The sequence below is a fragment of the Bombus vancouverensis genome, chromosome 3 (genome assembly GCF_051014615.1).
Source record: "Bombus vancouverensis nearcticus chromosome 3, iyBomVanc1_principal, whole genome shotgun sequence".
Lineage (NCBI taxonomy): Eukaryota > Metazoa > Arthropoda > Insecta > Hymenoptera > Apidae > Bombus > Bombus vancouverensis.
This window is the reverse complement of record NC_134913.1, coordinates 14557995-14580911: the sequence shown is the minus strand read 5'-3', so window position 1 is coordinate 14580911 and position 22917 is coordinate 14557995. Positions and strand designations below refer to the sequence as shown.

Genomic DNA, 22917 nt, shown 5'->3' with positions numbered 1-22917 from the left:
GTAGAAGTATGAAATTAGAATTAAATGTTCGCGGTTTAGAGACGATGATCCGCGTCGATGAAGCTGCCTTTAACGAGAAACTCGATAGAAATACGCGCGGTCTTGTTTCCAATCTAGTTCGAACTTTTCTTTCGCAATTTCGATGCTGCAAATTCCACGTCCGATGTTCAGTCGTGAATTCGTATCTCGAAATGAGTTCCTGATAACAAATAGGAGGGCAGCGATCAAACAACATCTTCCTGGTCTCAGCTGGCACGGATCCATTGGCGTAATCGCGACTCGTTAAACAATTAGATAGCAAAGGCTGCGAGAGTGTTAGCTGGGTGCGGTTTCGAGGAGCCGATTAAAGGAAAATTAATGGGATCGTTCCGCGTCGAGAAATTGCACGGCGGCGGACGCGTGGGCGGAAGCTGCCTATTATCTCCGAGCAGAACTTCCGATTTCAAAGTTTAACCGAGCCTCGCGTAAACGCCCACTAAAAACTAGTCGAAAAATTCGGCGAATCGGCCGGGATTTCGTTTTCGCCGCTTTCTTTTTCCGTGGATTGACAATTTTTCATTCGGCGTCGCGTTACCCTGTCGGAGTCAGCTCATGGCCGCGTCTGTTTCACGCTCGATTGGATGAACGAATTTGTAATCGAAAACAGTCGACGATGAATATTTTTCTCTACTTTCGCGACCATTGCTGAATACCAGCTATTATTTTGGTCTTTTTACGCGAGAAAAGGGAAATTCATGAGACTATGGTTACAGTAAAATCGTATCAGGGACGAATTCACGTTCTGACAAACTCAATAAATCGATGCAATCAAATATGATAATATACAGGGTGGTTGGTAACTGGTGGTACAAGCGAAAAGGGGGTGATTCTACGCGAAAAAAGAAGTCTTATATGGAGTACTTTGGTACCGAATTGATTGAGTATTATCAATACGTAATTTCGGTATCGATCCAATCACTAGCTATATGACACTGTCTAAGATGTTGGGCGGACTACCCACTAAAAACTCCTTCTCATTCCATATTCCGTGGTGAAAGGTCACTCTCAGTCTCGAAATACTGCATAGGCAAATACTTCTAGGATCCTGGATTCCAATTTGCATAGCCACCCACGCACAGCTTTGCGAATTTGGTAGAAGAGGTAACGAATTTCCAAATCAAGTGACCAAGAGAGCAAGGCTTGCCTCTGATAGCTGAACATTTTTTACTTTTATTATCTCGTTTCGCTTAATTTCGACTTCCTTGCCCGGGGATGCACGCGGTTCTACAATATTTTTTCTATTTCTAGGAAAATGATGAAAATTTGGGGCAAAAATAAATAAATAATTCGATTTCTTATTTCCCTTCGAATTATCATGAATTCTCCGCTCGAGGTTATTCCTAGCTCGACATATCTACACGTTTGAAATACATCGCATAAAGATGTGTCGTTATTATTGCAAAATCGTCGATGACCTTGGAAACTTAAAAGAATAAAAAATAAAGGAAGAAAAAAATAACCAGCAAGGGAAAAAGACACGAACCGCAATATGCCTCGTTCTAAACTAAACATCTTTTACCTCCATACATTTTTTTGCATATGCAAAAGTAACAAAGATACAAAGTGGACAATATAAACGAAACACCCTGTACATAACTACATATACCTATGTATATCATAACTTAAATTTCTAGATTAAACAACTTTTACCTTCATACATTTTTTGCATATGTAAAAGTAACAAAGATACTAAAGTGGACAAGACAAATGAAACACCCTGTACATAACTACATATACCTATGTTTATCATAACTTAAATTTCTAGATTAAACAACTTTTACCTCCATACACTTTTTTGCATATGCAAAAGTAACAAAGATACAAAGTGGACAAGACAAATGAAACACCCTGTACATAACTACATATACCTATGTTTATCATAACTTAAATTTCTAGATTAAACAACTTTTACCTCCATACACTTTTTTGCATATGCAAAAGTAACAAAGATACTAAAGTGTACAATATAAATGAAACACCCTATACATAACTACATATACCTATGTTTATCATAACTTAAATTTCTAGATTAAACAACTTTTACCTTCATACATTTTTTGCATATGTAAAAGTAACAAAGATACTAAAGTGGACAAGACAAATGAAACACCCTGTACATAACTACATATACCTATGTATAACTTAAATTTCTAGATTAAACAACTTTTACCTTCATACATTTTTTGCATATGTAAAAGCAACAAAGATACTAAAGTGGACAATATAAATGAAACACCCTATACATAACTACATATACCTATGTTTATCATAACTTAAATTTCTAGATTAAACAACTTTTACCTCCATACACTTTTTTGCATATGCAAAAGTAACAAAGATACAAAGTGGACAAGACAAATGAAACACCCTGTACATAACTACATATACCTATGTATATCATAACTTAAACTTCTCCTAACGCATATATCTCTGTAAAATTACTACAATACGATATCGCACGTTTTACGTTTGTCGCTGATAGCTGAACATTACACTGACTTTCTACGGACCGGAACATCGAACGACCACGACGACCGTGTCGCCGATATCATCCGGGAAACAGCAATCCTTCACGTATCCCTCGATCGTGAAAGTCGCACGGCTCGCGCCTCGTTACACCCGAGTCGCGAGACCGACCAGCGAACCGCACACCTCGATAACTTTCAACGTTCACGGGTCGAGCGCGTTCGCCATCACTCACAAGGGCGGTATAATCTACGTCGCTGACGAGGATCTGCTGAAAACGGAGCCAGCTAATTTGGTGTAAGTGGTCACAGCACGTAGGAGCCTCGTTGACCCGTGATCGGTCCGTACGATCGTGCGTAAAACATTTCGACGATTCGATCTATGGATCGATGTTTCAGGCTTAAAGTGAAATGGAACGCGAAAGATCGTCCGATCTCTTCCAAAACCGTAAAGATCAATTTATCGGCTGTGTCGATGTCGAAGTTAGACACGTGTAACCATAGCAAGATCGGCCGGTTGCATTCGTGCGCCAACGCGGAAACGCCAGAGGACTGCGAATCCAGTTGCGGAGTTGGCAGCGGATTTTACAGGTGACGATCGCTTTCCTTTCGCGTACGTCGGAATTTAATGTAGGAATTTAATATACCGTAATATTTCGCTGCTTGGCAACGACGGTGGGACAACTAAAATAACGTCCGGATAAAAGATCCGCGTTATGTTTCTATCTCCATCATGCGAAACGGTATACGTTAGATTTCCGCCAGTTTTGCGTCACAGGGCAAAGTTACCGTTTATGATAGCTATCAATTTGGCTTTAGTTTCGCGATAACGCTGGCTCGTCTTATTTCCTGACGCTATTTTCGGATTATACTATTATACTAGGATTATATAATTTTCGCGCATGGTGCATCGATTATCTCGTTTAATAAGAATCGATCATTTCGTGATTATCTGGCGATAAGTCAGCCGCCTTAGAACGTCACCGAAACGACTCGCGCGGATTTCTTTGCAAATTTCAGAAAACCTCTGCTTTAAAATTTACATCTTTTTAGTTTTGCCACTGTCGACTCCAAGCGTAATTTAATATTTCCATAATGAATATATATAAACTTTCTTCTAAAACTATGTAACACTGTCTCTCGTGGATTCTACTCTTAACTCCTAACGTAACTCGCCTTCTCACATTCTTTCGCACTCGTGCTCTCTTCATACCTGTCATTACCAATCGCGCAATCTGTCGTTGAGTTTCTCTCTTCGTAAATTCATTACCATAACTGCAGACCGGTTACATGTCCAAGATATTCAACGAACAATAATCCCAACAGTGCCTGCCCTCTCCCTCTCTTCCTCTCTTTCTCTCTGGCTGCTTCCCCTTAACTCGTCGTACGATCTCGCAATCGGTCGGATTTTCAGCAAGGGCAACTTTTCCGCTCAATGCGTATGGAGATGGAACAAACGTCCGAACCAGGGTTCCATAATGTCCGAGTACTATCCAACTTGTTCCCCGGATTTGTCTCACTGTCCCGATAACCAGTGCGACGAGCTCGAACGGTTGGATCCTCGCATTTGTCCCCAGGATTGCACCGTTGAATGTGAGCTTCGTTCTTTTACCTTTTGCATTCTTGCTCTTCCATCTCGCTAACGCTTCCATCGGCGATAATCAATTTTAACGTTCCAGCGGACGTCCACTTCGCTCACATGAACAAGAACGGACGCGGCATCAAGAGCGGCTTGGGAACTTGCGCGTGCAACGATATGCTGCAATGCACGTGCAACGTGGATCATTTCCGCGCGCAAAACGACAGTCCTGGCAGAGGCGGCAAGCAGGGAATGGATGGAGAGGAGGGTAAAGATGGAAAAGGCGGGAAATCGCGAGACATAGAGGAGGAGATTGTGGTGACCGGCGCCCGAAAAGGTTCCACGATCATTCACTGAACCCTCGTTGCTTCGCGCATTAACCCCGCTGTCTTCTTTAGAGATCGTTCTACGCCCGATCCTCTTCTTTTATTCTAAATTTCTCGAGTTCCAGGCAAATACGAAACAATATCGACAACGCGTCGATGTGCGTGATTCCGGCGTTTTTAAGTATCGTAGAACTTCGTTTATCCGGATCAATCGGGGTTGGGGATATTTCCGATAATAGAGGCTCGCTCGCTACACCTATCAGCTGCTGTTATTCAATTTCTAGCTCGAGATAGTAGAGGCTGACGTTCGGATAACCGAGCCTGAACAACAATTTCGTCACAGATCGTGTCCAATTATGTATCAGCTCGGATAGAGCACACGGACGCGTACGACTTCGGAAGTCACGTTCGTATAAGAGAAAGTACGCTCGAGCGTAGGTCGAATAACGAAGGCTCGGTCACGAGTTCGCATAACCGACGATAAAAGAACAACTGGTTCGTATAAACGGGGTTCGGATAAACAAACTTTTACCGCGTATATTACAGTATTTTTTTCGAATAGTAGAAATATTTTTGCTCGTTAAACGAAGAGTAAGATTAAGAGATTAAACTTGTAGGATCGCAACTGGATTGAACTCTTTCTTTTTTTTTTTTTACGTAGCACCTCAAGGACCTTGTGGACCTATCTGCATGATAAGCCTGATAGGAGTCAGTTTCGTCGTGCTGATAGCGATCATCAGTTTTCTCGTTACTTCGAGATACAGGTAGGTCACTGGTAAATTAATTATATGGTTTTGCCTGGTCAGTATAATAACACTGGCGATGAAAGAAGTCGAAACGCGCGAAACATGACCAAAGGCTAAGCGTTCGTATTAACGCGATGTTTGCGCAAACGAGAACGAAACACGAGTTCTCACGACAGCTGGGGAATTACAGCTGGCCAAATTCTAGATAACTCTCGAACGAGCGCTTTGTGCTCGAGTCACGTCGATCGTTCGATCCACCACCGAACAACGAGTTTTCGAAAGAAAGGGGATTCCTCTCCGAATCCGATTCTCCAGTATTTCGATAACGACGTTTAATCGGTAGAACGACGACCGCGCATATCGAGCCCGCTCAGAATCAAATGTTTCTTTTGTCACTCGATTGCCCGAGGTATCGATACGATTCTACGATAAAAACTTGTTATCACCGACGGTGGCGAACAGAAGGAAATTTGAAATGCGTATTTGCAAACAACCAGGCTGCGGATATTTATGCAAATTCATATTTTTATGAATACGACTGAAAGAGTAGCACCCAGGCAGAGATTTATTCTACTTAGCAAATACCGTGACAGGTATTACGCTTTCAATATTTTATACAGGGTGGTTGGTAATTGGTGGTACAAGCGGAAAGGGGTTGATTCTACGCGAAAAAAGAAGTCGAAAATATAGAATAAAAATTTTTCGTTCGAGGCTTTGTTTTCGAGAAAATCGACTTTGAATTTTCGCTCGGTACGCGTGCACTTTGTCTCGTCTCGTTATAACGAATCTCACTGTAGATCGTTGTCTCGATGGAAAAATTAAAAAAAAAAATTTTATTCTATACTTTTGACTTCTTCTTTCGCCTAGAATCACCCCCTTTTCCGCGTACACCACCAGTTACCAACCACCCTGTATATTTTCATATTAAGTGCAACTTTTCATCCTCGGATTTCACATTTCTGAATGATTTTTATACAGTAACAATCACCTATATTATTACGTCTATTCGTGTTTAATTGTTCTTGTCAATCGCAGCTTTTTTTCTAAAGTGGTGACGTTTTTCATACGGCTTTTCTTTTTGCTTTAAACTTCCCTTTGTCCTCCACTTTATTTCAAGACGAGATATACAGCCAATATATCACAGGAAAGCGAGTTTAAAAGTTTGTCTGCACACGAAATTGAAGAAACTTCCTCGTCGTATCCGCGTGAATGTTGGCGCGCGTCTATCTCGTAAAAGTTTGACAGTGGATATTCCGACTGACGTTCGTCGATGAGTACGACTGGCCGACGTAGATATTTCTCGCGAAATGATCGTCGACTTGCCGCGTCTATCCCGATTTTAAAAGTCGTCACGACACGGCAATATGATCGATGAGAGGATCTTACGTTTCAGACTGACTGTGAAGCAAGCTCGACGAAACGGAAAACGAAGAGTCGACGATGACTCGAACGTAGTCGGCATATTATCCTCGGACTACATTGACAGAGGCGACGGTTTGCTTATCGGCTTGGACACCTTCACCGCAGCCAATCGTCACCTACTTCTTCCAAAAACGTGCCCGGTAAGCAGCGACTCTTTGCCTCGAATCATTCATTTTCGTTACTCCTACGCTAAGCTCAGGATTCATCCGACCGACGAATATAATTCTTTGCCTCTCACCGCGTTGCAACTTCGTACGTGATCGTTTGTACCTATCCTTTGGTACAATTTCGGGTATTTCGCGTACGCTAACTCTAGAACTACCACAGAACGATAGTAAAAACGAGGTAATCTTTCATTTTCCATACATCTACAACGATGCATTGTTACAGATTTCAACGACGAATTAAAGCTTGTAAATCTTACCGCGTTATAAACTCTGTCCTATTATTCGCGCTTTAATTTCCTCGATACAAAGTTTCATACTTCAGTAGCGGCCGATAGTTCTACCATTAAGTTAAATAAAATATTTCGATCGATCGTATTTCGTTTTCTTTTGAACCACATGCACCGTTACCGTACGTGTATCGTACGTTTTACGGTACGTTGCAACAAAGATACAGCGACGGAAATGGTTAACTGACACTTTCATGGACTTTGTTCCTTGCTCCTTCGCGCATTGTTCATTACCAGCGGTAAAATCATCGTAAAGCACGAAACGAGAAAAACGGTGCAACGGAAACGTCGGAGACGTTGAATCGTTTTCGTTGAACTATTTCTCCAGCCGGATCCTAAATGGGAATTCCCACGAGCGCGATTGACCATCGAACAAGTGCTCGGCGAAGGAGAATTCGGCCGCGTGTTGCGCGCCAAAGCGATCGACATCGGTGGAATTCCAGGAGCCACCACTGTTGCGGTGAAAACGTTAAAGGAGAACGCGTGCGCATCCGAATTGGCCGACTTGCTGTCCGAGTATCAACTGTTGAAAGAGGCTCAACATCCGAACGTGATCAGGTTGCTGGGTGCGTGCACCACTCCCGGAGCGCCAGTCTACCTCATCATCGAATTCGCGGAGTTTGGCTCGTTGCGGTGAGTACGTAATCTTGCTTGCTGTTGCACGTCCACGGAGCGGAATGGAATTCCGCATAACGAGATTCGCCCAGAATCGCCGGACGATAACCGCTTCACGAGAAAACCTTCGTCGCGTCGCGTTAATTGAATTCTTCTTGCATCTCGCATTTTCATGGAACGCGGAACGAGGGACGGGCTCGTTTAAACGCGAAGAGACAAACGGCGACGAACAGGCGGCGACGCGGCGTTACGGCCGTGTCAACGCGCGACTCGCTTCTTCCAGTCTCCATATTATTACAATATATATTCCTCTTTATGCGGTTTCTTTTAAATTTCTAGCCATGTACGCGTCTAATGTTTTATCTTATGTAGCAGGTCTTTGTCCTATCGACGATATTAACCAGCGTAAAATCGCTTGAAGTAACGTTGAAGGTCTTCAATTAATATTAAATAGAAAGGAAACATTCAGGATAAGCATAGTCATGCATTATCATTTTTTAATTGTAATACTAAGAATTTGGCTTTTATACTTTTTGCATTTAATAATAAGATGCAAATAAATTTTTTACATTGTGTACAGAAGAACGACGTTTCAATGTCTCTTCAGCAAAAGTTCCATCATCCTTTTTTCATAGCTTCCAGACACGTCACTTTGTTTTTGATTCTGTTTAAGAATTTCTCTTGAACGTAATGTTGTCGGAACACGTTTTCTCTCTTGCGTATATGGCGTTACTTGTACATTTGCCAATTTTTCCAGAGATAATGGTCGTCTCTAAAGTTTATGTCTATATTTCAGTTACGCTCAATTACAGCGAACAAAACGTATACATTATATGCTCTGTTCGATTCCCTTTTGGTCGAATAACACGCAACCATCGTCTAATCAAGGACATCAATTGCGTTTTTAGTATCGTTATAATCTTCAACTATAAGTGGCTTTCTAACTTCTTCGTTATTGATACATTTAGCTCTGCGCAGTGTACTTTGTAAAATAATTAATATACTTTTCTTCGGCACGTACGTATTCTAAATTACGAAGACCTTCAACGTAACAACTTTCCTATCGCGCGGAGACGATATTCATTTTGGGGGAAATTTTTTACAATGTTTCTTCGGAAAGGAATGTAAGCGTATGTCCTAAAATTTCAAGTAAAATGTCTATCGAAAACTACTTGTACAACAGAAACAAAATTCACGTTGGTTCAAAGAGCGCCACGTTCTTACGACCAAGTTTACTCTGCTACAAATACGATAAAAAACGGAGCAGATTCGGTTTTATTGCCGAATCGCTTCGTACATATGTACAGAACGAAATCGAATGTTGAACGTGATCGAATCGGTGATTTCAAGGAGCGTTCACATCGATATAGTTGTCAATATTTAAGGTACTCGATATTATCGTACGCGAGAGAGCCTCTAGACTCTAGACGATCGATATATATTGTCAATACAGTATTAAAAACCTTAAATATTGGCAATAACACCGATCGTCTGAACGCTCCTTTCCCATGTACATCCATGTGAAAATGTACATACGTACTACTACACGAGACAAAGAATTGATTCGGTAAATGAACGATTCGTTCTAGTATGAATAAACCGTAACTCAATAATAGTTATTACACGCTATAATGAATCCATTGATCGTATATTTGGAAGCTGAATGGCGAAAATGTAGAAACGTGCGAACGCTACTTTCGGGATTTGTTACGGAGTGATTATCGATTCGGTAAAAGTACCGCACAGTTTGAACAAGGTGTAACGCAGGATGCGGGAACTTTGCAGGAATTATTTGAGGCGTAGCCGACACTTGGAGTCGGAAATTAGAGCCGGTGGATGTTCGTCTTTATCCAACGTAGTTTCCTGCGAAGCGGATGGAAGGTCCATGTACACGGTCACGCCACGCGACATCCTTTCCTTCGCTTGGCAGATCAGCAAAGGAATGGCCTATCTCGCCGACATTAAGGTAATCCCTTGATCCTCGGCGATAGCCCGTTTTCTCACCTCGTTGAAATCCACACTAACTGTATCGCTTCGCCGTATTGTTCAGTTGGTTCACAGAGATCTTGCAGCCAGGAACGTGCTGCTTGCGACCGAGAAGGTCTGCAAGATCTCGGATTTTGGCCTGACCAGGGACGTTTACGAAGACGATGCGTACTTGAAGCGCAGCAAAGGACGAGGTATGCGCAGAACTGGAAAAACGATTAGCGGGCGAAATGATTCGCTTAGGAGCAGAGGAGGCATAGGGCAGGCTTCTTATCGTTCACTGTCATGAGTTGCTGCATGGTCTTCTTTGTAGTTTAAAATTGCCAAGTAATTTATTTGCGTGTATATGCACATATTGCTAACCTTTGTATTGGACATATCTCAACGTGTTGCTGACAGTTACGTACTCTGGAATGTATATTACGAACATTTACTCGCTGCTCAAATGTGTCAGATACAATAATTCTGTTTTGTGAAATTATGATATTTTATGACAATAACGTACCATTTATATATAAACTTTCTTGTCTTCTCTTGTATGATCGTGTTGGATCTATCAGAAATAATCAGATTCGCGTTCCTTTGTCTGATCATATTTTCAATTCTCTAACGCGCGTTACTTTTTTCAAAAGCTTTCGAATCGACTAGAACCGACTAGACTCCTCTTGCCGCGGTTCGTTCTTCGTCTGCATAAAATCTAGCGCTCGTAAATCTTCTCGAGGTTTAGGACGAAGACAGTTTTAACGTGCATCATCCGCGATCAGCTAAACCTCCGTTTAATCCAACGTATATACTTTAATACGTGTTTTCCTAGTGCCGGTAAAATGGATGGCACCAGAATCCCTTGCGGATCACGTCTACACCAGCAAGTCTGACGTCTGGAGTTTCGGTGTTCTTCTTTGGGAGCTGGTCACATTGGGCGCGTCTCCTTATCCAGGAGTGGACGTGCATAATCTCTACAATTTACTCAAAGCCGGTTACCGTATGGAGAGACCAGCGAATTGCTCGCAACAGTTGTGAGTAGTCCGACTTTACAAGAGTAGCCATCGCGAGTTCTAACTCGGAAGTTATCGTGAGTACGCGTACACCATTCGCAGGTACAAGCTGATGATGTCGTGCTGGCATCAAGAACCTGCAATGAGGCCTCCCTTCAAAGAACTTACCAATCATTGGGAAAAGATGTTAGAGGACAGCGTCGAATACTTGGACCTGAATCCGAGAACCGTTCACAATCAGGCCTATTTTGCTTCTCTTCACGCGTTGGACAGTCCATGCAGTACGTATCTCTCGTTTCGTTTCGTCTCGTCTGGTTTCGGTATGACGAACGATTTTGTTACCGCAGGTTCTGGTAACGATGACATCGACGATGGCGACGAAATCGATACTTTGAGGACGAACGTTGTCAACTATCTAGAGAAACCGTGTTCCGATCCGGTGACAAAGTGCGACAAAATCGACAAACTCCACGCCCTGTGGCAAGAATCCGTAGCAACATTCCCCGAGGAATCCGTCAAGTTGTACGTGAACGATCAATCACCGCCGAGCTTCTGCGTGAATCACTACGAGAGTCCTATCAAATTGAGAAACACCAGCGTCACCAGCAACAGCGAGAACGATCTAGCCACGCCGACGAACGAACGTTCGCAATCCTACATCGACATGGAAGGCAAGAAATCCTCGGAAGTAGAAACGGAGACAGAGACAGAAGTAGAAGAACTACTTGTCTTCGCCAACAGAAACGAAAATAACGACGAAGCTCGCTCTAATTGAGGAAGTGAGACGCGTGAAGACCAGAGGGTGAAATATCGATGATCTAGAGGTTCGAGAAGACAAATCGCGTCTTTTCTTCGTTCGAGAGGAGTATCGTCTAGCGTACGACGAGTATGCCATTACGAAACGAACGGGAACGTGATCGTTGAAACGATCGAGAGCAACAAACACCTTCGATACTGTGCCTTCTTTTTCTTTCTGTCGGGCATACGTGTCGCATATAAGAATACGAGACGATGAACTTTGCAACGCTAGAAAATCAGAAAAAGATGCGGATAGCATACGTCCAAATAGATAGATCGACGCTTCAGGAGATAAGAGCTGAAGAACGGTATACTAACGGTGATAGTATATAGTATGGAAATCGATATACAACATTACATTTTCATGTAAACAGCCAGATCTTTGTGTAATTTATACTAGAAATTATTAACGAGTCTTTCTACTCAAGACGCCTGTTACAGCTTTATATATTCTTGGATTTTTACGATACAGAGCATTCGACGAAAGATGTTCCAAGCTATTCAAATTGCCGAAGCAAACCGCAGTTTAGTCACCCTGATGGAAATTTTCCTATTCGTTTCGTCATTTATGTCCTAACAAGCGATTGAATTGGAACGAACGAAAAAGAACAAATTAGATAAATGGCTTCTCATTGACGAAAGCTACGTCCCTAAAGGGTGACTAACGTTTAATTAACTGTGTAAACGCCTTCCGATAATTTCACGATCAATCGCGTAACAAATGATCGAACGAGAAGCGAAAGATCGTAATGATTAATATTAATTACTAAAATTGTCAAACTTTTAAACTTCCAGTTAAATCCTTCTTCGCAGCGGCTTCCAGCTTTTAACATTCACTTTATGGTGAACCGTCTGTTAAATAATTGCACGAAACGGTGATTCGACGATACACTCAAAGAGGCGGTAAACTTGAGTATCCTAGTTGTTGGTCGATGTAATCGTATTCGAACAAGACTGCTTTTTTATACCTCGGTGAATGAATTCACCCCTTTTTGGTTTACTTGTACAAAGCAGCGCATTCCATTTCGTTATATTAATTAGCCACTTGCCGTTTATGACGCAAGCGTTCAAGTACAAATTTAGTTATATAACACTGTATATTTGCTTACTTCCAATGGATCGACTAGTTCTTAGCACGATCAGGCACGTGCCATGTGAATTCCAACTATTATCATTATACCATCGTTAATATCGTGTTAAAACGTATACACGCGTGTGCAATGTATGCATGCGTAAAAAGATATATATTTAATATACCTGTGACTTAACGAATGGAGAATTGTAAGACGTAACTCACAATAAATGGACACGAGGAGCTGTATGGTAACAAAAAAGAAACTGGCGTTTATTAAGTTAAATCGGTATATATATAAAAAAAAGTCTTACATCTTGAAAAATTACCTAACTTACGCAAGTAAAATTTGTTCACAACGTTATGAATAAAGAATGTACTTGAGACGAAGTCACAAGTTCAATTCGTCGATACGAAACGAGCACGTATCGTCCTTCGAAGATTCACGAGTACATTCTTCCTCACCTTCTCCACCTTCCCCGAGCAAGTTTAATTCATCGATATTTGTTGCAAACGACTGAGACACTGCGTTATCATCCAGCACAGTTGATGTCCGATTATTTGCTGTTTCCGTCCTTTTCAACGTTAAAAGGTTTTCTAAAACACCAATATGTCAACTACGCTACGAAACGTTCGAACTAACTAAATTAACGATCGATTACGAATCTATAAAGAACTGACCAGTTTCTCGTTCGTCTTTCGCAATGTTCGCATCTTCCTTCAGAATCTCGAGTTTTGCTAATTTCACGCTGTCCAGAAATTCCCGGTCGGATACCGAGGAACATTTTACGCGCTCCACCTTGTGAATAATTTTTACTAGTTTAGGCAACTCTTTTGGTAAAGACAGTCTCCTCAAATGCCTTGTTTCCTCGGGTACATCATCCGATTTACAATACGGCAATTGCACGATATAATAGCGCTTTTCTTTCTCCGACTGATTCTCTTTCACCAGTCTCAAAAGATAATTACCGGTGTTTCGATAAATAGCCGATGCCGCAGGCTTCTTAGGCGGCGGAGAAGTTGCGATAAGAACGACGTCTGCGTTTCGAAACGCAGCATCGCACCAACATTCTGGATCCTACGTTACGAACATAAGAAACCAAAAGATTAACATTTCCGTGGGAAAACGTGGAGCCGTTTGAAATAGTCTCGTTACTGGCACTAACTTTGTCCGTGGTATCGGTAACATCGAGCATGTCTATCATGGCGTTAACATCGCAAATTCTTAAATACTTTGCCAGCTCGATCATTACATTGATATGCGACAGTCGTGTCGGTGAGTAGACTAACAAACATTTCGGTATCCTTCTCCTTTTCAATACTTCTACAAAAGAGTACGAAGCAAACATATAAATTTCAATGACCACTCTGTATTTACAAAAATATTTTGCAAACGTTGCAATTTTACCCTTTTTATACAATTTGTAAAGATGATAAAGGACGTACAATATCACTGGCGGTATCCACACAGTGCTAATAATCATGATCAATAAACGATGAGATGTTTCCTCTGAAAAATACAATTGCCGTAATGCTTAACAACTACGTCAACAAGAAAATATTTTCAGATAATACAGACGCGCATAGGAAATTTTTATTTGCTTACGTATAATGATAAAAGGCGTGGTGCTGTTCACGCATCCATAGTCGCCACACTCTGAATGCATGGGAGCAACTTTAAAATAAAACACGCCGGTGTGAGCGGTAAAATTGTAGCGAAAATCTTGTTCACTGGTCATATTGAACGTTTTCACGAAATCCGTATCGTTGTTTATCAACCAAATTTTATACCCTGTTACATTATACACTTCTGGCAGTGGTTGCACGTGCAATGAAAGAAGAGGAGCATAGGAGACATCTATATATACAAATGGCCTGTATTCCTTTATACTTACATCTTCTCCTGAGATAGGACAAATTTAAGAGGAACCATCAATATCGAACAAACACACGACTGCTCATTTTCTTTCAATGAAAAATATCTGGCCTAAACACTCACCGATAAATCTGTGGACAGGTACATTGAAAACATATCTTTTGCTATACTTATACTTTTCTCCTGTTACGAGATAATCTAACCGGTATGGAACAGATTCGTAAGATACATCAGAAAATGGACAAGAAATATACAATTCCCGTGGTACTGGGTTGGTTTCGTTCCCATAAAGTTCTATGTACCTACATGCTGATTCGTTCTCATCCAATAAACTTTGATAACGTGTAACCAGTCCTATTTAACGATAGAAAAGAATTTCAAGTAACAGAATAGAATCGCTTTACTCTATGATTCTTACCATGAAAGTCCACATTGGTAACGCTTAAGTTGAAAGCTGTCAGTTTATATCCAGATTCCTCATACGTGTATGAACGTAAATTAAATTTGGCTGCTGTGCCATCCTCTGGATAACGACTATAACCTTCGAACGTGAGTTTGGTGCAATCTATCGACAAGAAAAGCAAGTAATTCGCATACCTATCTCGTGATTCCTGACTCCTATCTTGTACATAAAAAATACATGCTGCACCACATAAGTCATCGCACTTTTAATCACTATAGCCGATGCTGAATGCATTTAATGAATATATCGTACCTCCTTTCCTTTGAACTTTTGTCAATAGACATTGGAAACCAGGAGTAGCGACTAATTTTGTCTGTAAAATAAACAGACAATTTAACCTAATAATAAATACTCAGCCTAGATACCAGTGACTACAATAGATCCTGATAACAAGGTATTTCATTGGAAAAAGAGTATGTGTCAATACCTTTTGTAACAACTATAGACATTTAGAAATTCGAGAAACTAGTTGTAAAGGATTTGAAAAAATAAAAAATTACCACGTTCTGACAGTAGTCTGGATAACAATACATAGCTGCGACGCTTCTGCTCAAGTAACAAAGAAGCATCGCAAGATTGACAAGTCTCCGCATTGTAAGGTTAGAGTTACGAATTAACCACATTTATTAAAAAATTTAATCGAAGTAAACATATTTACGTTACACCCGACATCAACGATTGTCCCAACTTTCCATATTTTTACGATAACATATTACATTCAATCATAACGATTTACATTTTCTCAAGAACTACGATTGTTGCACAATGTAAACTAACGAGCACGCTTCCTACGTGTTTGTCTTTAAACACGCACTCTACCGAACAATAGCGCAACCTCACGAATTTAACGTGCTTTTCAACACAGACGATAAATGTGTCAAGTTATTCGTGATAAGCTGGTTACAAATGAACTACTTATCCTTAATTACAAGAAATAATACTTGAGAAACAAAGAAGGAAGATTCGTTTGTGAATCATCATCTTTTGTCGTATGATCCCATATAAAGTAAATTAGAAAAAGATGATCAACACGTTGGCTGGCACGATGGATATTGATAATCCACGTTATTAAATTCTTTAGAATGATCAAAATAAGATATATTATTTTATAGATTAAGAAATTTTCAACAATGTAAATGATTTAAATAACAATAATATTAAATAGATAGACAACATAATATTTAATTAATTAAAAGAAAATTTTATACAATATTTGCGCATTTTTTTCTGATAATGTTATCTAAATCATTCACATTGTTGAAAATTTGTTAGTCTATAAAATAAGAAAAATATTTGGAGAAATTACATATCATAGCGTAGTATATTTCAATCTTTTGCGGCTCTCAGGACAAAATATATAAAATCCACGTGACAGTCACCGTGTTAAGGTACGTAGTAACAGAAGTAGTAATTACCACGAACAAAACAGAAGTCAAACCATATACTCCTATAATTATTTAATCGTGTACCCTTATCACTTCTATCTTTTCTACAAAATATAAAAATGCAAAATGTAAAAATGTATTAAGAAGCATTCGAAACGAAATGTTTCTTAAGAGATTGCCAGCATTTGTAATAATCGTTGTCCAGTTTGTTGGAAAGATTTGCAGCCCATTCGGTTATCGCCAAACTATACGACGTTTCAAACATGAAAGCTTGGGTTCCATCGGCGACGCGTTCAGGTTTCAACTTGCTGTTTGAAGCAGTTTCGAAACAAGACGAATCCGGTCCATGTGGCGTCATAATGGAATGCAACGACGCCCCGCCTGGATGGAAACTTTCCTCCTTAGCTTCGTATCGTCCCTTTATCAGGCCCATGAATTCGCTCATACAATTTCCTGCAGGTCGAAGAGACACCATATAAACCATATACGTGGCTGTAGTTCTTAAGTATCTATTTTCATTAGCTTATAAACTGAGAAAGCTGAGCTTAGAGTTTATGAAACTGAATATTATCGTGTGGAGTTACAACTTAAAAGAACAGAATACGTTATTACTTTCTAAGTAGAATCTTCATCGTATTACCACCAATTTGTATTTCTTGCACCAACGAGACACACGTGGATTGGTTTATTACGTTATTTTGAAAAATGCAGTTGGAACTAGGGCGGCGATACGATACTGAAGAATGGAACAAGAACGGGAGGAAGAGAGAAAATGGAATCGGAGAAAGGAAAAATTGTAGGTTCCGCTCGAAAAGAAACAGCAGAATGGTAGTCGCGAAAGAAAAAGGAAGTCGATGGATATCACCGGAGAAAATTCCGAGTTTTCACCGGTATCTCGGTTACACGATTTTTAGAAGCGGTCTAGCATAACGAAGTATCGGGATCGAGCCATGCAGCTGACACCGAATCAGCATAGAAAAGCAAAAGGACGGAACGATCACTGTAATTACGCAGCGTTGTTTATTTCTCGAAAGTGAAAAGACGGAAAGGAAAGAAATGAGGAGAGGGGAGCACAGAAGCTGTCGATTATAGATCTCGACAGCATTGTCGGAATCCGTGCTGCTTCTTATCACGAACGCAGATGGCTACAGCCATGGCTACGGCTCCCGATTCTCGAAATTTCTCCGTCACGTCCTACCATCGACGGTATCCGTTAGTTTCTTCTTTTTTCTCACGTTGTCGTCTACAAAATATCGAATAGCCGACTTTCTATGCACTTACGATGATAATAAGGAGGCCGAAAAGTGTGCTCCTGCACGGACCATCGAGGCGGGAATATTACAAAATCGGCTGCTGCTGTACCGATCTTCCCGGAGGGACACGTCAGGACCGTGAAGATCGAAGGATCCTGTAGCAGAAATAGACGCGTATAAAGGAAACGTGTATCGATTCGTTCGTGAATCAGAGAATGAAGGAGGTAACGTAGCTTTCGCAATACACTTACACAATGATCAAAGGAAACCGTATTAACGACCATGAATTTGTCGAGGTCGTATTTGAACGGAACGTAATTTCCATGCCAAGCTACCACGTCGAACGGACTGTGGTCTTGATCGGCTACGAACAGCTTACCGTGATACTTGCACACGATCTCGTAATCGATTTCACGATCCTCGTACCACGCTACAGGCGTTTGAAAATCCCGTGGGTTCGCCAGGCCATTCGCTCCTGTTGCAAGATCAGAGTTCGGTTAGCGATCGGCAGAAAAACGAAAAACTGTAATCTCTTTACTCGATTATCCGCGTTACCTATCGGCCCCAATTCGGGCAATTGAAAGTGATCGTCGTACACCTCCAAGATGTATCCTCTAGATGGACCAAACACAGCAACGTTGAACCGCATACCTTGCTGGATCACGCATATCTCGTTCGGCTCACAACGCATTTTGCCAAACTCCGTGGTTATCAGTAACGCGCCAAGCTGCGGCACTGCGGGTAAAACGTTTTCGTCGATAAAACTAAAACTTTCGACCACCGTCATCGCCGACATTTTCCATGCGCTAAGTTCGGCTCAATTGGAGAGAGAAAGAAGAGGCTGACGAATTGGTCGGTCCATGGTTGCAACAACATACGTACCGATGAGAAGATCTCCGTCGGAATTGTAGAAGGCCTTGTTCTTCATGGAGGCGTTGCAGAGATACACATGGATCGCGATACCTTGGCGAACGCGAGCGTCTCCCGCGCCGCATAGCGTGTGCAAACCCTCCACGAAATCTACCTCCGCGGCTTGTCTGGTCGGCACGTCGAAAGGTTTCCATCGTAGCTGAAACAGGAAAATAGAAACGTTCGAGTCTCCAGTAAAAGAGAAAACGATGACGAACGACCGAACATCGATACCTGATTCGGCGTTGGATTTACAGCGTCCCATCCGTAGTCGAGACGAGGAGCGCTGTCAACCGGTGTGAAGGGTTTATGAACGACCGACGGCTTGATTCGATACAACCACGAGCGTCTGTTTCGAGAGCGAGGAGCTGCGGGACGATACATAGATATGAAACGCTCAGGAATAAGCCCGTATCCTAATTGGATGTCCCATAGCGACAGAAGACGAGATGAATTACCGCAACTTTTCCACGTTCCTTGTCCGCAAATATATAGTTTCTACAATTTCCCACCCATTTGCCTCATAAAATGGGCCTTTCCTATGCTTCAGAAGTCGATAACTCCGTGAAACTGTGCATTCTTGCTCCAGACGTCACGGATGCGACTGACACAAACTAGTTTTTGGATTTCAAACAATGCGGATAATCGTCGCATTGTTGTCAATTTGGACGCAGTCGTAGAACAAGCTTCGTACGTTTATCGTCGTGTTGGTTTTACGATTTTATCATTGCGCGATATCCAATTAGGACACAGCCGTAGGCTAAAGCTCGGTGCATACGGACGATCGTCAGCAGACACGCGTCCACGGACGATCCGCGACGTTGTACAGGGAAAAGTAGCAGAGAACTATACGTAGATCGTCTACAGACGATCGCCTGTCAGCCTGGACTAAGCGCTTGAAACTCGTCCTCGCGATAAAACGCGGTTAGGAGAGATAACTTACCGGTAAACGACGTGCCGGACAGCTGTTCCGCGTACAGACCGTACGGACATCGTTGAGGATTGTTCTGACCGATCGGTAGGGCACCGGGGCAACGTTCGTCCTCGCTGGAGAATTCGTTGCCGAATCCTGTCAGATACTGAAACGAAAGAAATGGTGTGTATAGAGAGAAACAAAATTACGGGGAAAAGGGAATCGACGAAGCGTAGCAACGCGATAATCCCGAGTCTGTCTACCTTAAACTCGTCTTTCATCGCGCCACGTTCCTCGATCACCGAATACAACTTTTTTCCGATTGCTTCATCCTTTTATACGAGAGCAACACGGTCGTTTGTCGGATCGTACGTAACAACAACGAAATCATCATTATGCGAAAGAACGTGTTTAGGTGTTTTGTCACGGCGTCGGCCAATCGCAGCGCGCAATACGAGAAGGCGCGTCTCGTCGATACGTTCGATCGGCATCGTTTCAAAAGTCAGAAATTCCACGCGCCTTATGAAAATTTATCGCTCCGCAGCGTTCTCGAGGCGAGCCCTCTCGGCGCTGTTCTTTTCTACGTAGATTACGCTTACGCGCGTGTATATTTTATTCTCGTTCTTCCCACTCGCGGCTAATTCACAGACGACCGACAGAACCTGTCTCGAGTAGCTCGTTAAAAATTCCCGATAAAGACGGATAAATCGATGTTTTTCTTTTCCTCTTTCGTGTATTTTTCCTTTTTTTTTTTTTTTTAATTTATCTCGGATGTAGAGAGGCAGCAAGAAAGGGGAAAAAACCGAGGGAGGGACAAAATAAAGAAGCGGCGACGTTACACGTGCTCGTCGTGTGAAATCGACGCAAAGGCAATCCGGTTTACGGTGGAAGGTTAATCGGAATATAGGACGTCTGTTGCGTGATTCGTTGTTAAAATGCGCGTAATTGATTAATCATTCGAAAGATTCGAGAATGATATTACGAGTAGCGAGTCTATCGGAACGAAAGAGGGGAAACCTAGGAAAACAAGGCTCGTGCTAGACTTTTATTTCAAACGCGATAAAGGCGAACGATAAGGCTTTCGACGGCAAGGTATTACGTCGTAGTCGCATATAGCCGCCTTATTATTATTGTTACGGTTATCATTAAAATGAACAAGCGAGCGTAAGTTTATCCAGAATACGAAAATAAGAGAAAGAAAACGAACAGAAGAACGCCGGGATAAAATAAAATAACGTAATAAAAACAGAGCAACATAAAATAAAAGTCACTCGCAGAGATACGTGAAACGAAACAAAGCTATAGACGCAACAGCATAAAAAAAGCAGACATGCTATCCGTACGAGCAATAAGAATAAATCGTGACAAAGTAAAGGTCGTAGTGGACTGCTTGAACGTGTTAATGAAACCGGGAAAAAAGCAGCCTTATTCGCGATATCGTTGGCGTAGTTACATACTCTTGAAATGGCATGGGAAAGCTTCATCGTGGTCAGATCCGTTCGCAAGAAGTCAACGCATAAGATAGGATGATTGCGAGCGAGAAGATCGCGAGCACGCGTTAAGATTAACCAGCTGTAACAGCGGAGGATCGTCGATAACGCTGTTCTGAATCGTTAACAGGATAATAAGCTCGCAATTCTTCCTCCTATCCTCAGCGTTGACGTCTTCCACCTACCAAGAACATGATTATAGTTAAGCTCATGACTTTGACACACGCGCGCACAGATATACATACAGTCATATATCGGAGAAACTCGCTCTATCAACGTGATATATCTGGCCTGAACAGAAGACCCAAATGACATTCGCACAGTCAACTACACGAGGTAACATCAAAGAGTCGCAAAGAGTTTCAAGAGTCAAAGGATTCCAGAAACTCCTACAAAAGCGGAAGATGAAACCTAGCGTTTGGTTTGCGTTATTAACGCTTGCGATAATGCGATTAGTAAGAGACAGTCGTAGAAAATCCCCAAGTCACGCACGTTGTCGATGGACGACAGAGGACGATTCGATAACTAGTACGGATACGAAAGAAAATTTGTATTTCTAGAGATTCGCATCACGTGGAACCTGGTCGCGTTAACAGTCTGACGGTCCCACATTTCGGCGTAGATCTCGTTGCCAACCATCCACGTTTTTCATTCAGTCGTCGTATAATTATGATTCGCTTTTTTGAGAAAATTTTCTGGGGAAACTTAATCCATTATTTTATCTGTCATTGAATCCATTATCGAATCTCTATCGTATTATCTCAATTCATTTTTGTACGCTTACGCGTCATATGGATTCATTGATTTGTTTCCTGATCGTTCCATACGGTTACGGAACTCGCGATTATAATCACTTTCTGACCATTCGCTTTCATCTAGATCGTTAGATTCACAAATCGCCAGTGCATTTGTAAATCGTTTCGCTTCGATGGAACGCTATCTACTATAAATACAGGAATTGTTTGTCTCGCGCGTAAGTGCCAATTAAGTTTAAGAAAAATGAAGTCGCATAAACGGCCGTTAAAGCGTTAAGGAACAATTCGTCGACAAAACGATATTGCGCGACTTTATGAAAATATCCTTGTAAAGCAAGAGTGTCGCAGCAATTAAGAGGTTGCTCAGTTATAAGAATAACTTTGAAATGCTTAAGATCGCCAGCAGAGGAGCGATTCGGATTCAAACGCACTAGACGGACGGTTAATGACAAATGATAAAAAGTAGAGAGCCCAGGTGGCACGTCCGAAGACGTAATTATTTCTCGCAATAAACAGCCACGAACTCTGATTCGTCGGATACATTTAATCGCCAATAACAGTCAATTAACGTTGATTTTAAGTAATCGCGAAACTAGGGTCAGAAATTACTCTCGAAAGCGAACTGATACGATTTATAGCAAAAGACACCGAACCGAGCCAAATGCATTCTTGAAATCCACGTCCATCTGACACTTGTTGTCAAGAGCATGTGTGACATAGTTACAGGAAGTTGTCGAATCCGTGACCGTCGATCTTGCAGGAAAAAATTCGTGTTGATGGTAAGACGAACGTGCCGGTGATTATGAAAGTGGCCTAAATCAAGAATCTGAAAAAAAAAGAAACACATTACTTGATCATTTACTTTGCGTTGCGTCTATCTGCGTTACAACGAGCGTCTTTGCAAATTAGTAAATATTGAACCTTTGCATCGAGCTGGCCGATACGTCGTCGAAAAGAATTCAGTTCAGGTGTCGAACGCTAAACTTTAGACATCTCGAAACGATAAATACACGACTTGGGCTACTTTCATAATCAGTGAGAGAAATAGTTTCTCAGGCGAGTCGTAAATTCGATGGCTATAATTATTCCAGACATGTCTGCAAACGTATTTAAACTAGAAATTCTTGACTCGCTCCTTGTCTCCAAGTTTGTATATCGAGATAAATGAACTGGTATTGGGTAGGGAGAAAAAAGCCGAGGGTAACGATCTACTGAAAATGATCTGAGAATGATCCACGCGTGATCTCGAGAGGATATTTTTAATAAAGATTTCAGCAGAACTTTTATTTACGTCTAGGCGATCAATAGCCAGAGAAACATCGATTACGTCGACATTTAAGTCGGCTAAATGAAACGTCGTGCTCGGACAAGAAATA

At 41.6% G+C, this 22917-nt stretch overlaps 3 protein-coding genes and 1 long non-coding RNA gene across 6 annotated transcripts in view; 1 reads left to right on the top strand and 3 right to left on the bottom strand.

Annotated features, from left to right (window-relative positions):
* The window catches only part of Ret (protein kinase receptor Ret oncogene), a 34715-nt gene extending 21778 nt beyond the window's left edge, over positions 1-12937 (top strand). For 2 of the 3 annotated variants that reach the window (XM_076617197.1, XM_033328880.2), the window contains 12 exons: positions 2522-2802; positions 2904-3095; positions 3919-4097; positions 4184-4420; positions 5071-5173; positions 6549-6717; positions 7360-7664; positions 9432-9612; positions 9697-9826; positions 10447-10648; positions 10730-10908; positions 10975-12937. In XM_076617197.1, the coding sequence (XP_076473312.1) occupies positions 2522-2802; positions 2904-3095; positions 3919-4097; positions 4184-4420; positions 5071-5173; positions 6549-6717; positions 7360-7664; positions 9432-9612; positions 9697-9826; positions 10447-10648; positions 10730-10908; positions 10975-11402 (2586 nt within the window). In that variant the 3' untranslated portion in view covers positions 11403-12937. The remainder of the gene's footprint in view (positions 1-2521; positions 2803-2903; positions 3096-3918; positions 4098-4183; positions 4421-5070; positions 5174-6548; positions 6718-7359; positions 7665-9431; positions 9613-9696; positions 9827-10446; positions 10649-10729; positions 10909-10974) is intronic. The other variant, XM_076617196.1, reaches the window with a different exon arrangement.
* On the bottom strand, positions 1330-10451 carry LOC143302463 (uncharacterized). The gene is made up of 2 exons (XR_013057997.1): positions 10138-10451; positions 1330-10040 (listed from the first exon to the last, which is right to left on the bottom strand). It is a non-coding gene; the product is annotated as an uncharacterized LOC143302463 (long non-coding RNA).
* On the bottom strand, positions 12743-15981 carry LOC117154161 (uncharacterized). The gene is made up of 9 exons (XM_033328887.2): positions 15337-15981; positions 15089-15149; positions 14792-14938; positions 14497-14727; positions 14104-14400; positions 13906-14007; positions 13664-13821; positions 13179-13575; positions 12743-13094 (listed from the first exon to the last, which is right to left on the bottom strand). Exons 1-9 carry the CDS (start codon positions 15457-15459, stop codon positions 12889-12891), a joined length of 1722 nt encoding a protein of 573 aa, XP_033184778.2. The 5' UTR covers positions 15460-15981; the 3' UTR covers positions 12743-12888.
* A 297-nt stretch (positions 15982-16278) lies between these two features.
* Positions 16279-19879, bottom strand: hgo (homogentisate 1,2-dioxygenase). The gene is made up of 8 exons (XM_033328902.2): positions 19560-19879; positions 19327-19462; positions 18618-18751; positions 18357-18543; positions 18030-18209; positions 17726-17949; positions 17503-17629; positions 16279-16674 (listed from the first exon to the last, which is right to left on the bottom strand). Exons 1-8 carry the CDS (start codon positions 19575-19577, stop codon positions 16361-16363), a joined length of 1320 nt encoding a protein of 439 aa, XP_033184793.2. The 5' UTR covers positions 19578-19879; the 3' UTR covers positions 16279-16360.
* Between the last annotated feature and the right edge of the window lie 3038 nt (positions 19880-22917).

Coding starts and splice junctions, on each gene's coding strand:
- LOC117154161 (XM_033328887.2), bottom strand. CDS start 15,459: ATGTGGTTAATTCGTAACTCTAACCTTACAATGCGGAGACTTGTCAAT. Junction 14,008..14,103: donor CACGCCTTTTATCATTATAC/GTAAGCAAATAA, acceptor TGTATTTTTCAG/AGGAAACATCTCATCGTTTA. Junction 13,822..13,905: donor TTACAAATTGTATAAAAAGG/GTAAAATTGCAA, acceptor ACTCTTTTGTAG/AAGTATTGAAAAGGAGAAGG.
- hgo (XM_033328902.2), bottom strand. Junction 18,752..19,326: donor GTCCGGCACGTCGTTTACCG/GTAAGTTATCTC, acceptor ATCGTCCCGCAG/CTCCTCGCTCTCGAAACAGA. Junction 18,210..18,356: donor CGACGGAGATCTTCTCATCG/GTACGTATGTTG, acceptor TTTTACCCGCAG/TGCCGCAGCTTGGCGCGTTA.